Raw genomic sequence first — 16,316 nt, 5'->3', positions numbered from 1 at the left:
TAACCGTGATAAATCACGAGGGTGACCTTTTTGTACTGATTTGCAACAGGCTCCAAGACATGTTGTGAAATCAGCTAGCAAGATGCAGAAGGTGCACAGAACACTGCCTTCTGTGTAAAAGTATTTTTTCCATATACACAGACTCTCCGGGAGGACCCACGAGAAAGTGGTGGCCGTCTAGCTGGGGGCATCATGCTCTACTTTATCCAGGAGTTATCTGTGTCGAGGCCCAGTCTGCCTGCTGGACCGCGCTCTGCCTGAGGGTCTGTGGGGCCTGGTGCCAATGAGGGCCTCGGGGATGGCTCTGTGTCAACGACTTGTAACTGTCTTCAGTTTATAAACATGTCAATATCCACTGACTATAGGCAGGACCAGCATCTGGGGTTTGGCAGCAACCACAGACCGGTGTGTGTGTGTGTGTAAGAGAGAGAGAGAGAGACAGAGCGAGAGCGAGAGCGAGAGCGAGAGAGAGAGAGAGAGAGAGAGAGAGAGAGAGAGAGAGAGGCGGGGGGGGGGGTGCGGGGGAGAAAGGCTTCATGGAGAAGCCATATCTGGGTAGAGGTGGGGAAGAAGAGAGAAGGGACACGCATAAGCGAAGACCTGTCTCTCTGTCACATGGACCGATGCAGGAAGGGTAGGGCCTTAACGCTTGAAGAGCCCCGAGCCAGCCTGCTGCCCAAGTTTCCAGGTATTCCTGCTGTCCAGGGAGCAGAAACTGAGCTGGAGGTGAGAGAAGCTTGTGCTCCAGACTCCTGGAGAGTCGATGCCACCTCCTATTCTGCAGAGACATAGCTGGCCACATGGCCTGGCCACATTGGCAGAGCTGGGATTTGCATCCGGGTGTGACGCCAAAACCCTGCACTTAGCACTTGGCTGAGTCATCCTGCTGTTCGGGGGTCAGGAAGCGCTTTGCTGAGGAGTCACACTGCAGTCTTACAGTGTAAAAGTGGAGAAGGGTTGTGGTGTTCCACACAGAAGGAACGCCACGTACAAAGCAGAAGACAGTGATCTGACCTGATGTGGGCAGCACAGGGTTCCGTACGGAGGCAATGGGGGCAGGAGGGAAAGGGATTTGGGGAACTGGCCAGAATGATGCAGCACGCACTGGCTGGGGCCTGGTTACGAAGACTCATGGATTCCCACCTAAGGAGTAAGTTTCAGTCCCATAGCTGTTTGGATTCCAAACTGAGGGTTTGGGTTCGGTACCATCTCTACTTCTAGAAGATCATTGTGGCAGTGAGATGAGGCACAGATTACAGGTGACGAAGCCAGAGGTAGGGGGACCCGTTGGGAAGCAGCGAAATAATTCAGGTGAGAGAAGATGGTGGCTTGGACCAGAGCAGGAGTAGGTGATGGAGAGAAGTTAAGAGTTTGAGAGAGATTTAGGAAGAACAACACAAAGTAATTGGCAGAAGGAAGCAAGTGCAGGAAAAGGAAGGGTCAAAGGTGACTCTCAGATTTCTGGGTGAAGGAATGAGGTATCTGGTGGTGCCCTTCTGGAGGTGAGAAACCTGGACTGGGGTAGAATGGAAGTTGAGTTTCAAGGATATTGAAGTAGAGGGGTCTGCAGCATGTCCAACTGGGCAGGCCAGGTGGTGCTGGCCTTCATTCACTCATTCAACCAGTGGTTACTGCGTACTTGCAGCGAGCCAGGCACTGGGGGTTCACAGTGAATTAAACAAGGTCCCTAACCTTGGGAGGGTTCCTTCTGGTGGAGAGACAATTAACAAATAACCGAAGAAACAGAAGTTACAGGCCATGAAAGGTACTGCGAAGGATCTGAAGAAGATGAAATGGAGAGAAGCTGCAGGTCAGCCTATGCTCCCTCTGCCCAACAGAGCAGGCCTGTTGAGGAACAAGCTGGCCAGAGCCCTGGGTCCCACCTGCTTCCTTATCAGTTTAAGGGGGAGGGCCTGGTGCTCTGATGGCCTGTTCCTTGGGCCCAGAGCTTCTTTTGCTCAGAGCCAATCCCCACAGTGCAGGGATCCGCTACTTTCACCTGTTCTTAGCTTTTAGGGTCAAGGCTTCCGCACTGTGGCCTCTGCACCGTGCGCTGTGCCGAGCCATATCGAAACCCAGCAAATGTGGGCCACGTGGATGGATGAAGGGCTGTCTCATGCCTCGCTGCAGGTTGTGAGGGTGCACATAAACACAGCCTGCACTTCAGGAACCTGGAGCTGCAGAACTGGATAAACCGCACCCTGAGAAACAGGCAACCGAAGTACTGGGGGGAAAAAAAGGTGTCCTAGGCATCGCTCTCATTCAGGCCTGAGGACTTCCCATAGGGAGTGACGCTTACACCTGGCCTGGGAAGAATGGGTTTCACCAGGAGCCTCTCGGGTGGGCACCCGTCTTGCCCCCCACCCCCACTGAGCTAAGCGGAAACTGCAGCCCAGAACTGCCTGGGGACCGGGGTCAGCGGCAGACACAGGCCTAGAAGCTGCGGTAAGCAGCAGATGCAGGCGATGTCACCTGGAGCTAGCCAGCTTTCAAAACTCTTCCAGGCCAGGGATGCACTCCTAAGAGCGACAGTAGATTAATACCAATTAAAAAACAAGAAAGCAAAATCTGGGTTGAGGTCTCCAGGTGAGCCGCCTCTTCTGGACGGATTCACTTCATGGGGACCTGCGCTCCGGGAGGCTGCGGGCGGTGGCCCCTTTAAGCGTAATCCTCCTCCCAGCCGTCCCAACACGCTCGGGGAGTTCCCCGGCCGCAGCTGCGTGGTCCCCGCCGGCCGCGCCGCCGCCGTGGCCGCCGCCGCCGCCGCGACCTTTCCCCTACTTTCCAGGGCCTCAAGCTCCGCCCCCTCGCCGCCACCAAAATACATGCAGCATCCCGCCCTGCCCGATCACGCCGCTGCCAGGCTCTGATCACGCGGCTCCCCGCGGCGCCCATTGGCCGGCGGCGCACGGGCTAGGTGCGCATTGGCTGGCGCCCTCCAGGCCCCGCCCCGTCGGGGCGTGGTGTATTTTGGTTTGCTTCCGCGCTCCGCCCCTGCGGCCGCTCCCTCCCCAGCCGCCCCGCCCCTCCCGCACCGCGAGGGCCGCGCCAGGGCAGAGCCGCGCGGGCGGGCGGAGGCGCACGCCGGCCGCTGGAGCTCCGGGTCGCCGCCGCCCGCCGTGCACGTGCGGCAGCTGCTGTACTGAACTCCCGCCGCGCGGCCGCCTTGTTGCCTCCGGGCCGCCGGCACCATGCACACGCCGGCCTCCGCGGGCTCGGGCGACGCACGCGCGGTGAGTGGCCTCCCATTGGAGCGAGGGGCGAGGCGGGGACGCGCTGCCAGTGCGGGCCCAGGGCGCGGAGGAGGCCAGAGGCGCGCGGGGCATAACCGCGCGCGCACCGTTAGGAGCACGGGCGGCTTCGGGAGTCGAGAGGGGCGGTGGCCGCACGAGGCCGCGCCGGGAGGGGCGGGAAGTGGGCGTGTGCCTCGCGCTGCTCTCTGCGCAGCTTTGTCTACCGCTCCCGCAGCGGCCCCGCCCCGCCGGCTTCAGGTGCGGGGCTATTTCCAGCCATGACATCACCAGGCCCTGAGGAGGTGGCCGTTGGGTGGGGCGCGGCTGGCGGGAACGCGGCACGCGGGCGGCGGGGGCGGGGCGCCGGCGAAGGGGCAAGGACTGTGGGAACGCGGCGCACGGGCGGTGGAGAGGGCGAGGGGGCGGGGCAACGGCTGGCGGGAAGGTGGGGGCGGGGCAAGGGCTGTGGGAACGTGGGGGCGGGGCAAGGGGCGGGGAAAAGGCCGGCGGGAAGGCTGCACGGGGCGGGGGGCGGGCCCCGGCGCCTCAACCCTGGCGGGCTCCAGTCGGGACCTGAGGGCTGCGAGGAGTTCGCTGGTTGGACCTGGAACCTAGTCGAGCCGCGCGGACCGCTGAGAGGCCGAGAGAGAGGTGTGGGAGCCCCGCGCCGCCCTGTCCCTGCCCGCCTGTGGGCGAAGCAGGCGGTAGCCTGCACGTCTGTGACTTCGCAGTTCGTTCCGAGGCCCGGGCTGCGGGCAGAAGCGGGGCTAGAGCGGCGTTTGTAAAGGCGGCGGCGTTGCCTGTGTGCTTTGGGGGACACCTGGGCAGGACAGGTTGGATGTTTAGGCAAACTGAGTGGAAGTGTGTATCTTAGTAGATGTAGAATTTCTCTGCGAAGAGATCATTCAGTCGCTTCCCGCCCCGCTCTTGCTTGACAAGAGACGGTCTGCTGCGCTGGAAAGTCCTCGGGGCCCGGGCTTGTGGCACATCTTACACTTTCTTCCTCTCCCCGCGCTGGCCTTGTGGCGTGAATCGGTGCTCCTGGGTGTGGGGACCGGGGCTGAGCCAGTGCAGGCTCTCCCGCCCAGGGCTCTGCTGAGTGACGGCCTCACTGGTGTGGAGCCTCCGGGGTTGTCGCAGATGCGTCTGTGGGGACGCTCTGGTGGCTTCGCCGACTCAGAAGGGCTGCGCTGTCATCTTACCCAACCTCAGCCATCAGTGTCTTTTCCTCCTCCCCCGGGGACAGTTTGGTACTAGCTACTGCAGCTCACACCTCTGGAAGTGTTATTAATCATTTCCCGAAGGAGAAGCTAGCTTAATAACCTTTGTTAACAGTCAGGATTTTCCGTGGAAGCCGCTGGCGGACCGAGTCCATTCCTCCTCCTCCCCCCACTGCCCCCCACCCGCCGCTGCAGAACGCTGGCTCGGAGCGAGTGGTCCTCGGCGCTCGGCAGGCATCCTTCCCTGGAAGCCAGAGCGCGTGCGCGTGCTGCCGGGGGCGGGGCAGGCTTCTGGTGTGCGCGTCCCCGTGCTGTCCCGGTCCCCCCCTCCCTGTGTTTCCAGGGACTCAGCCACTGTGTTGTGTCGACTTTAGGTTGACATCATGGACATATGCGAGTCAATCCTGGAGAGGAAGCGGCACGACAGCGAGAGGTCTACGTGCAGCATCTTGGAGCAGAACGACATGGAAGCTGTCGAGGCTCTTGTTTGTATGAGCTCCTGGGGTCAGAGATCCCAGAAAGGGGACTTGTTAAAGATAAGACCCCTCACACCTGTCTCTGACTCTGGGGATGTTTTCACCATTGTGCACGTGGACGCAGCCACACCCGAGTTACCAAAGGACTTCCATTCTTTATCAACTCTGGTAAGAGGAGGGGGAGAGGAGCGATTTGTGCAATGGCTGGAGTACCTTCAGTAAACATGCTGAAGAGCTCCTGGGGAGATTCACCCGATGCTGGCAAGCAAGTTCATACCCTCCCCTGTATGGGTCCTAAGGGTGAAAACTTCTTTTATCTCTTGAAAATATGCTTTCCATTGATTGATCATAGCTTGCAGCCACGGGGTGAAAATGTCCATAGGCTGAAACGTACAGATTAATGGGAGAAAGCAAAATGTACTCATTTCCCTGGGGAACTGAGGGTGGAGGCTTAGATTCCCCAGATACCCCAGGCCAGGGTCAGGATCCGCTGCCACAGCTGGGGAAAGCCTGTGCTTTGGCACTGGACAGCTTTTGTTAGCTGCGTTGAGACCCTGGCCTCTGCCACCCTGTGGCAGCCAGCTTCTTTCTTGGGTGAGTTGGGTGTAGTCAAGCACTGGTTTTGGTTTTGGTTTTCTTAACTTGCTACAGCTCTGAAGTTACTGGGGAAAACTGCTTCGCAACTTGGAGAAGTCGAGAGCTGTCAATTGCTAACAAAACTGAAAATTATAATCTAATTGTCCTGGGCTGGAAGCCTGCCCTGGAAGGAGAGTGTGGAAAACCGACTTGGAGAGAGAGGGATGAGAAGGGACTTGGGGGTAGTGGAGAGGATTGTACAGGTAGTGGGCCTGGCTGCCCAGAGCACGTCACAGCGTTGGGATCGTCCACTGAGAGGCTGAAGATAAGTGGGAGTGGTGGGGGAGGTGTTACAGAGGCTCACTATAGGCAGAACCCCTGGTTAGAGCAGGGCCTTTTATGGGTCATTCTGACAGGTTTTACCTCTCATCCAATAGGCACAGGATACGTGTGTGATTGATTGGATATGTGTGTGTTAAATGATTACCACCGAGATTTTTAAAAAATTTTTGAGAATCTAAAATTATTGTGTAAAGCTTTCATCTTGAATATAAGTTTGATTTCTCATTTGCAGCTCTAATATGCAAATTGTTCATTTCAGTAGCTGTGCGAGGCCAGGAATGGCGCTGGCGTCCTCATAACCGAGCAGATGGACGGGTTTGAGAGAGGTCGGGAAAGGGAGAGAAAGCTAGAAAGTAAAGTGTCTCATGCAGCTTTTATATTCACTGGGTGTGATTGGGAGCAGACTTTGACCAGTCTTTTCTAGATACTTCTTTGTAAAGACCTTGGGGACAACATGATCAAAGTAAGTTCCTTAAAATTTAACCAAAACAACCTTTTCACACAGTACTTTTTTCTTTTTTTTTTTTAAAGTGCATGACTCCTCCTCAGAGCCCTGACCTCCTGGAGCCGTCAACAGGGACAGTTGTTCCTTCCCAAGTAACTGATTCCAAAGCACCTGTGGTCGTGGCTGTCGCCCCAGCCTCTACTGGGGCAGCCGGAGTGCTGAGCAGGAGGGCAGAGAGCGCCCTGCCTGCTTTGAAGGCAGAGCTGCTGGAGCCGGCTGTCAGCCCTCACTGCAGAGCCACGGTGACAAGTGTCATTTGCCACACTGGGGGGAGTCCTGCTGCTGCCCACGTTCCTACCACCCAGACTCAAGCACACCAACTTTCGGCCAGCGCGGAAGGAGAAGCGCAGTTTTTGGGGCACGTTGAAGCTGTGCAGGACACACACCTCACAGACAGTGTGCTCAGCGCTAACTCAGCGTCCTGTCAGCCTTGTTTGCACAAGTCCAGTGGCCTGAGCCCCACCAAAGACCAGCAGGCAGGGTGGCCCGTTGCAATTCAGACCTGCTCACCAAAGAATTATGAAAATGACTTGCCAAGGAAAGCCACCCCTCTGATTTCTGTCCCCATTCCTAGTCCCCCTGTCCTTTGCCAAATGATCCCTGTGACTGGACAAAGTGGCATGTTATCAGCTTTTTTGAAGCCATCTCCCCAAGTGTCTGCAGGGACTGTCAAACCCATCTTACCCCACGCTGCTCCAGTGCCCCAGCCTGTGTTCGTGGGACCGTCTGTGCCTCAGGGAACTGTGATGTTGGTTCTGCCCCAGGGGGCCCTCCTGCAGCCTGCCACGTGTTCGTCGAGTGGAATGGCTGTTGGGAATACCAAGTTACTGCCCCTTGCCCCTGCTCCAGTGTTTATTGCATCCAGTCAGAACTGCGCCCCTCAGGTAGACTTTTCCCGAAGGAGGAACTATGTTTGCAACTTCCCAGGCTGCCAGAAAACCTACTTCAAAAGTTCCCACCTCAAGGCTCATCTTCGCACTCACACAGGTGAGAACTGAAGCAGGTAGGGCATAGGGAATGTCGGATCCCGTGATCGGGAAACACACGTCCAGCCGCCTTTGAGTGGGAGCGAAGCTGAGAACCGCTGGAGAAGGTGACCATCTTTCTTTGGTTCTGAAAAGCCTTCATAGTCTTGGGGTGAACGTTAGTACAGCTGTCAGTGGTTTTCCTGGAACATGGTATCTGGTCACCCCAGTAGCTAAAATGTAATATAGTTCTGTGATTGTGAACCTGTGATTGAGAGGCTTTTAGGGTGAGGCTCACATTCCCTCTTTCTCTTCACATTGCAGTAGACATTCTTTCTTTGCATTTTAGAAAGTGTCCATTCACGTTCAATAAACATCAGTGTGACTTACTTAGGCTTACTATGGGGAAAGAGCTCTCCAAAGTATGGAAAAGTTTGAATTCTAGAATATTTGAACTTTAAAGGAATATTGTTTTTTTATTTTTGGCAATATGTGGTTTTAATTCAGAAGGACTCACACAAGAAACTAACTAAAATGACTTAATGATCTCTTCATTGTCCTGTCAGATCCAGTAGAGTTTTCGGCAGTGATGGAAATGTTCTCTGTCCATTAGGAGGGTAGCCACTAGCCACGTGGACTTGAAATGTGAACAGTGTGTCTGAGGAACCGAAGTTTAACGTTTTCATTAAGGTTGCGTTTATATAGCTACATGGGGCTGGTGGCTACCATGTTTAGCGGAGGTGTGAGGTTGCCTGGTAGGTAGAACTTCTGCTGTAGTTGATTAGGGCAGAACGTCTCAGGTGTTCTGTGACACTCTTGTTCTTTGAGTTAGTGTCACTTGTTTTGTTTTCAAGGGTCCTGTGGTTAAATAGTCTGCTTGTTAAACTCACCTTTCAAAGGTTCACACACATATGTATATATAATAAGCCCAGTTAACAGGACGCAGGTTCTGCAGTAAAGGTGTGCTTCGTAAGCTGTCTTGATCGTGGAACCCCAGATGCCGGCTAGTGGCCTGGGGGACAGCAGTGAATTGTGAAATACAGTTTAGGAAAGGCTGAATTGGAGGGAGTTGTCATAGTACTTTACTTTGAAATGCTTTCCTGGTAGAGTGGTTTCTAATTAACACATTAGAACTCCAATCGTGGCAGCTCCCGCTTGCAGAATGAAGCCGCATCTGGAAGGCGGGCCTTACGGAAGGAGCCCTGCTGTCCTCCACACTGCGGAAGGGGCTGTGTGCTTCCGGGCTAAGGCCCCAAACCTGGCCTGTGAAGAACTTGCCTCTCTGCCTTTACTGTCTCTCTCCAGTTCCACATTTCTGCCCTTCACCCTCTGCCCTCTGCCTGTCTCTACTTACTGAAAACCCTTTAAGGGCCATCCCAAAGTTAGTTCTTAGAACTCTTCCCTGATCTCTCCTTCTTTATTTGACCCTGGTGGTTTGTTGTGTTTTTCACCTTATTCTCCCTTTGTATTTTTAGTTACGTACATAGGTGTCTGATCTCACTGGATATAGACTCTTGGTGTCTGTCCCAAGAGCCTGACGCTAGTCATTGGTGATGCAGGGTTGCTGTCATGGCTGTATCGGTGTGAATGGGCACCCCTAAGGGGCTCATTGACTTGGCAAGCCCTGCTTTTCACTGAGACTGCTGAGGTGAACTTCAGATCACATCCAAACACAGATTCCACATGTGGGGAAGCGCAGTGGAATGAGGTTTTACTGTTTATTCAGTCAGCTTCCCTTGGTAGGAAACTAAGGTGATCATACAAGCTCTTTTCAGGTTTCCCAAAGTACTTACATTTAAGTAACCATAAAGGTTCTGAAGAATCAAATTCTTGTGTTATTTCATAAACACTAAATTGGAGTTTTTATAAGAAATAGAAATCTTGGATAGGTTTACCTTAGATAAGATAGTTTTTCACTGTACCAACATGAAAATTTGTTTAATTAGGATACGGTCGAGTGAGCAAAGGCTACATTTTTGACATGCTGAAAACATAGGGCACTTTGTAAATCCCACGCCAAAGGGTGGTGGTTCTCTGTCCAACATCTGGCCTTCTGGTATGCTGCCAGCACTGGTGGTAGTTTCCTGGGAACAGGTAACCTTATGCTTTCAACATGGGGTCTTTGAAATCCATCACAGCATCACTGTGATAATGAATTTTCCTTTTAAATCAGCTTTGAAAAACATCAGATATTTAGTTGATCTCTCTCCAACACTCATTCATTCAAAACCATTTATTCACCACCTGTCATACAAAGTGCTGTGCCGGGGGTTAAACTGTACATAGATGGATGAACTAGACAAGTCGTAAACCTTCGGGAAGGTAGGTCACATGATAGCACGCAACAGCATTTATCAAATCCCTTCACAAGGTTGCACAAGCGGTCTATGGTGGTCACAACCTGGTCAAGATCAGGGCTTCAGGATGCAGGAGACGGAGCATTCCTGCTGGCTGGAAAGGCCCAGGATTCTGCGGACAAGGGCTTCCCACTCACCCCTGTACCTCCAGGAAGACACAGTATGGGCAGGACACCTGCCGGGTGCTCTGAAACTTTGAGTGAATGACAGATGCTTGAAGCTTGTAACAACAAGAAGGTAGCTGTTAGAATTCTAACCTGTTCTGCAATTAACCTCTTTGTCAGTGTAATAACAAATATGAAGATGGAATTAATGATTCTGAGAAGTCTTGCAGGTGCTAGGAGGGATTTTTTTTTTATATGTGCAGCTTCCAGAGAGGGAAGGAGTCATTCCTTTCAACAATTTACCTCCTACCCCAAGTTCACAGTCAAAGATTTATTTTTATTTAAAAATATCTTTAGAAGGATTAGATTAGTTTGATGTCTTTGGGCCCTGACATATTACATCTTAGGTGTGGCAGGAAGAAATGCATCTTGGACGATTTCTTGACTTCCACATAACCTGATACCAGAATGATAGGATATTACTTGCTGCTTAGGTTTCGACGAATACAGTTGTAAAACGACATGAATTAACCTGTCCAATAAGGTGCTGCGGATTTATGTTTCCTTTACTTTGTGTTTTCTTATCTCTCAGGAGAGAAACCTTTCACCTGTAGCTGGGATGGCTGTGATAAAAAATTTGCTCGTTCAGATGAACTCTCTCGCCACCGCAGAACTCACACTGGGGAGAAGAAGTTTGTATGCCCAGTGTGTGATCGGCGTTTCATGCGCAGCGACCACTTGACAAAGCATGCCCGGCGCCATATGACCACCAAGAAGATCCCTGGCTGGCAGGCGGAGGTTGGCAAACTGAACAGAATTGCCTCAGCAGAGAACCCTGGGAGCCCGCTGGTGCACCTGCCAGCCTCTGCATGAAAGGTCCTCCAGGGAGTTGTGGATGGGAATTTTTCAAAGCCTTTTTTCAGGAATGGAAGTGATGGTTTTCTCTCCAAAAGAAATTGTCTTGAGGGCTAGGGGAGCTGGTTCTGATGAAAGTATGTTAACTTGTCTTTTTTGGTGGGGAACCCTGTTCAATATCTTTTGTAGTTTCAGAAGTTGTTTTAAGGAAAATGGAAGAAAATTTGATAATCTAAATCACCAGCATTCAAACAAACATTTCGGCAATAAATTTTACAAAATCTGGATTTTTTTACAACCTTCCTACTCCTATTTTGTAGAAATGAGACACGTTACTAATTTTTATACTGTTTTTTATTAAAAAAAATTTATATTGTTGGTTCTCAAATTACCAATTTCTATATAGATGATTTTACAATCTTCTTTTCAATGTTTAACGATGTTTTTATAATAACCCTACTTTTAGTAAAGTTGGCACATTATTCAGACAAAAAAACTTTACAACTTTGTAATCAGGCCTTTTAGATCTAAGAATTTTTTAGAATCAGAACTGGTTGAATAGGGGCCTCTTAAAGAAATGGGGGGGAAAAACTTCGCAGTCAGCTTCTTCATAACATTTCCAAGGGAAATTCCAGACAACTATTTCTTTAAGGCTGTAGCCCAAGGAATTAAAATTTTCATTAAGTAGACCTTAGTCACCTGTGTCCATGGTGTGACTTGTGAAGAATGTACCCCAGAGATTAACGTAAAATACTCGGTAGATACCCGGTGAGCAGAGAGCTGATGTAGGGTCTGAGTGTCTGTACTCTGCTGAGAGCAGACCATTCAGAGTCTCCTGTTTGTACCTCAAACCCCCAAAAAAGAAAATGTAAGCACTCAAACCCAGCTGCTTTGTCAGTTGTCAGTTTGACTTCTTTTGCTGTGGCCTTATCCAAGTGTTTTGTGGGTAGAGTAACTTAGAGAAAAAGATGTCCTTAGTAGTTGGAGGAACTTTCCACCAAAGTAAAGCTTATGTAAGGTGAAGCGGACATGCGTATGGTCCAGCTCCAGTGTTCTGATTCCTTTATTTATTAAGTATTAAGAACGACGGGAAATGCAAGTTACACTAAGCGGCAGTAATACTACCAAGCTGTCCTTTCATTCATTTTGTTTGAAAGAAATTGTTTTGATCAAACAGAAAATTACTTGGAATGGGGTATTTTGCAGTCTGGCTAGAGAATAGACCATGGGCATCACTTTGAAGCTGTGAGCACAGGTCCTAGCATTACAGAGACTGTGCCCCAGTGTCCAGGTGTCCAGGAAGCTGCTGAGACTGCTTTGGTTGGGCAGCGTTGGGAATCCAGGCAAGAGAGTGCATGTAAGGAACACAGTGATGTTGCTCTGCCCTTCGAGCCTGGGAAGGTTTTTATTGTGCCGTGTGTATTTAGATTTTTGTCTTTGCCTCTTATTTATTTGCATTTACCTTTATTAAAATGACGGTAAGGTGAAATATTGAATAAATATCAGGTTTTGTGTTCAGGTCTTTTTAGTCTAATAACGCTTGCCTGGTCATTCATTGTATGTTACTTGATACCCATGAAGTATCAACTGCTAATTGACATACAGTTCTGTAAGCGCCGGCTGTGTGTTTAGTAGGCTTCCGTGTCTTTGGAGACTTCTGTAATTGAGTATTCCTACTGGTCATGAGACATGCTACAGTTGGAAGAGAACCAGAATTAAATGTCTATAGTTCGTGATTCCCCACCACCCAGTTCTTTCTTGCACTTATATCTTAAATCAGCATAAACATTTCTTTGTGTATGCTGTAAGTGGCATTAAATCTGGATATTTTTAATTATACAAAGTGATGTTAGTCCTGCTAAAGTTCTGGTAGATAATACAACGTCTTTGAGTATTTGGTTGCTTGTCACCTAGAACTTCATTCTCTGAGCAGTGTTGTTGCTAAAGGATAGATGTGTTAAAAAAAAAAAAAGTTTTGATTTACACTTCCATTTCCTGATTAGACTTTGAAATACCTTCTGTAAACAACATTTTTGGCCCTCTGTGATTGAAAGATTGTAAATTGGGAAACAGCTTCATCTGAAAAATGCAACGTGAGAACCAGAACCCCGCGGTGCGTGTTCAGCGTGGAGTCCTTCCGCTGCGGCCCGGGCATCGGAGGAGGGCGCGGGCGGCACGTCCCCCAGTGCACTTTACTGCCTGAGCAGTTTTGCTTGATCTTTTTTGACTTTGAGCCTTTCAAGTAGTTAATAAAATGTTAAATGTTTCAGAATTATGTTTTATGTAACAGACTTTGACTTATTATTTAAATGAATATGTGTGATGTAACTTTTTTCTTTGGATCATATAAAACTTTTTTGATTTGCAAACTGGACTTGTGCCCTGTGTCATTCAACTGCACTCCGGTGTACCCAGTGCCTGACCCTCCTCTTTGTTTTCTTGGGTTCTGTTCTACTTTCAGGGCACCCTTTGGCTTCTTTGGAGGGTCCTTTGTGAAAGAAATGTGTGAAGGAGCAGCTTCTGTGTTGGCCAATTTGACGTCAGGACCGGTCTTGGCAGTAGAGGACCATGGCTGCTGGGTAACCCATGACCCTCATCCTCATGCCCTCCGTGTGTCAAGAGGGGAGTATGGGAGGCAGCCTCTTCCCTCCCTTCCCCCACCCCCAGCCCAGGCTTTAAAGGTACATCAGGGAGCCACAGTCTCCGCTCCTGCCCCTGGAGTACGTTCTCTCTCAAGCCCGCTCTGCTGGGGCTGTGCATCCATGTCCCGCGAGGGGAGGCCTCGTGGGTGTGGCCAGGCATTGGCGTGGGCTCAGGTCCTGGTGCCCGTCGTGCTTGTCTGTGAACGGCACTGGACAGGGTTGGTGGGTTCCCCTGCAGGCCGCACCGTGCTGCTCTCCTCTTACCTCGCTGCTCCTTCGCCGGTCCCCCTCCTCTCCCTGACCCCTCTTCTATTCCCCTCACAACCTTGGTGATCTTTTCCAGCCTTGGCACTTAGATAAAAATAACTTCTCTACCATGAAGAGCCCCGCATGTATGTCTCTCCTTTACGCTCCACACCTGGCTTCAAATTCCTGTGTCCAGCTCTCTGCTTGACACCTGTCTAACCAGCATCCCAAACTTGAGACGACTGAACTCCCCATCTCCTCCACACTTGCTTTTCTCACAGTGACCCCGCTGCCTTTAAAAAGGACAAGGAGTCCATCCTTCTAGCTGTTCAGGTGCAAAACCTTGGAGGCGCCCTGGGCTCCTTTCCCGCTCCACAGCCAGTCTGTCACTACCCTGTTGACTGACTGCCTTCCCAAGCCAACCATTCTGGAATGTGACTCCATAAGCCACGCTAGTCCCGGTTATGCGTGTGTGCGTGTGTGTATGTGCAGGTGTGTGGGGAGGCGGTAAAGGATCAATGTGCTTTGCATTTAGCAATACACTTAGAAAAGTCTCTCCAACTCCAAGCCCCTTTGCGCCTAGGTGCCGGCCACACACCTGTTAGCCTCAACTCTGTGACTCTGTACCTGCTCTCCTCCCTTTGTGCCACCAAGATTTTACTTTCTGGCTGTAACATCCACTGTTCCTTTGCTGTCAACCTGCCTCTTTGTTTAGGGACTTCTTAAATTAAGGACTTCAGACATGTTGCTAACACCCAGGCCCCATCCTGGGAGGAAGTCCGGGCACCAAGGACACCACACCCCAGGGGGGTGAGACACACTCAGTCCCTGCTAAGTTAGGGAGGCTCGTTCTCAAAAGCCTCTCACCACTCTGTAGGAAGCCTAGTCGTCCCAGAATTGCCCAGAGCTGGCTCTGCAAACAGGTTTCCTCTCCCCAGCATGTTCTCATCTCAGCAGACAAACTGGTCAACAAGCAAAGATGATAAGGAAGAAACAAGTTATAAAATAAACGTCACAGGGATGTAAGGTACAGCATAAGGAATATAGTCAATAATACCATAATAACTTTCTATGGTGACAGACGGTAATTAGACTTACCGGGGTCAGCTTTACGCAATGTAGAAAAATATCAAATCACTATGTTGTACACTTGAAACTAATATAATATTGTAGACTATAATTTAATTTTAAAAAAGAAGACTGTGTTTAAAAAAAAAAAAGAAACAGGTTGCTACAAGTCCAGTGGTGCTGGGGGAGGAGATGCACAGGCAGAGTGAGATGATGACAAGGTGGGGCAGTGGCAGCTAAGCTCTCACCGCCCAGCTCTGGTGGTAGCCTCTGGGAGCCTTCCCAGGGCTCCCCTTCTTTGGACTCCTTCAAGACTAGAGGTTCTAACCACTCGGAAGAACTTGCCAGTTTTATTGAATTTGATTGTAAGTCTTGTGGGTCCCACAAGACTTGTGGATGGGTGGGTAGGGGTATAGATGGATGGATGGATGGATGTGATGTGATGTGATTTCTATCACAGGGCAGCTTACATTTTAGCAGGTAGATTAGACTTGCAATGTTCAGTAAAATATGGCAAGTTCCTACTGGAGCGGGCAGAACCCCTAGTCCTGAAGGAGTCCAGGGAAGAGGGCCTGGGAAGGTCTACCAGACTCCTGGCAGGCTGCTTTGGTAGGTGGTGTTGATTTGGCCTGAGGCAGGCCTGGGTGCAGGTCTGACTCCATCTAGCTCTGTGTTGCTGAGAAAGGTACTCTACCTTTAGACTGCTTATTTATAGTGAAGACTAGGTAGAGACAGCAGGTAGTGTGCCTGTCTCAGGGTCTGGCACTTCTACTTTGTACGTGGAAGAAAACCTTAGTTTTCTATCAAAGGGAGCTAGGGCCCAGAAATAACAGGATGGGCTTAGAGTATTCCTGTGTTGCCGGCTGCCATCAAGAGTGTCAGGGACTGTGCTAAACGGCACAGGGGCTCCCACTGGCCAAGTTGTGACAGTTTAAACATTAAAGTGATAGTAATATGAATTCCACTTCTGCCCATGATGGAGTAACAGGAAACAAATATACCCTCACACCCAAAAAATCCAGACAAAAGGTATCAAATGAGAGTTTTCCAGGAGCTGGACCTTAGGTCATGAAAGACAGTGACCCTGAAAGACAGGAAATAAGTGAATCTTGTGACTGCCCAGATTTGCTGCCTTGAGGAGGTTTCCAGATTGTGGTGCAGGGACAGGAACTCAGCAGGGACCCAGAGGAGTCCCTGAGTCGAGGAGATGGAGCTGAGGGTCCAGGGATGCCAAGGCATTGGGGGTGAGGGGCAGACTGCCAAGAAAGAGAGGACGGCCCAGAAAACCCTGGAGATCTCCAGACGTGGCGCCTGGGGGGAGGAGAACAGCCTGAAACCGAGGCGAGTCCTGTGCGCGGGGGAGGGGTGGGGGTGGCGTGTGTCCATCTCTGGGCTGAGGAGCCGTCTCTTGTACCACTTCTCAGAGGGCCACCCGACGTGGTTAGAGGGCCGCCCTAGCGGATAAGGCGCTCGGAGAGAGCATAGAAGGCGCACGCGGTGGGTCAGGACGTTGGCGGGGCCTCGGGCTCAGTGTGCGCGCTCCCAGACCCCGTGCCCACCTGGCTGGATGTTGGAACCCAGGGAGATGGCTCTGCGTGTGGGAATTACGCGAGCTGTGACAGGTGGTGCCCAGGCGGTTCTTCTGAGAGACACCCCTACCAAAAGGCCACAGCGGGGCAGCAAGTCCGCACACGCACCTCTGAGCTCCCGAAGAACCCGGGACCCGG

General features: G+C 51.1%; 1 protein-coding gene across 3 annotated transcripts; it reads left to right on the top strand.

The window, feature by feature from the left end:
- Window positions 1-3,024: 3,024 nt before the first annotated feature.
- Window positions 3,025-13,007, top strand: KLF11 (KLF transcription factor 11). Of its 3 annotated transcripts, none has more exons than XR_002177947.3 (4): window positions 3,025-3,233; window positions 4,828-5,097; window positions 6,379-7,445; window positions 10,371-10,484. XR_002177947.3 is itself a non-coding variant. In XM_019943293.3 (4 exons), exons 1-4 carry the CDS (start codon window positions 3,192-3,194, stop codon window positions 10,649-10,651), a joined length of 1,554 nt encoding a protein of 517 aa, XP_019798852.2. In that variant the 5' UTR covers window positions 3,025-3,191; the 3' UTR covers window positions 10,652-13,007. The 3 variants fall into 3 exon arrangements, 2 of the variants coding, with proteins under 2 accessions (XP_019798852.2, XP_019798853.2); XM_019943293.3 differs by having other exon boundaries at window positions 6,379-7,339; window positions 10,371-13,007; XM_019943294.3 differs by lacking the exon at window positions 3,025-3,233 and adding an exon at window positions 3,761-3,884 and having other exon boundaries at window positions 6,379-7,339; window positions 10,371-13,007.
- Window positions 13,008-16,316: the final 3,309 nt, after the last annotated feature.

The sequence above is a fragment of the Tursiops truncatus genome, chromosome 14, assembly GCF_011762595.2.
Source record: "Tursiops truncatus isolate mTurTru1 chromosome 14, mTurTru1.mat.Y, whole genome shotgun sequence".
Classification (NCBI taxonomy): Eukaryota; Metazoa; Chordata; class Mammalia; order Artiodactyla; family Delphinidae; genus Tursiops; species Tursiops truncatus.
The sequence above is the reverse complement of the archived record's forward strand: the minus strand, read 5'-3'. Positions and strand labels throughout refer to the sequence as shown.

Coding starts and splice junctions, on each gene's coding strand:
- KLF11 (XM_019943293.3), top strand. CDS start 3,192: ATGCACACGCCGGCCTCCGCGGGCTCGGGCGACGCACGCGCG. Junction 5,098..6,378: donor TCCATTCTTTATCAACTCTG/GTAAGAGGAGGG, acceptor TTTTTTTTAAAG/TGCATGACTCCTCCTCAGAG. Junction 7,340..10,370: donor TCATCTTCGCACTCACACAG/GTGAGAACTGAA, acceptor CTTATCTCTCAG/GAGAGAAACCTTTCACCTGT.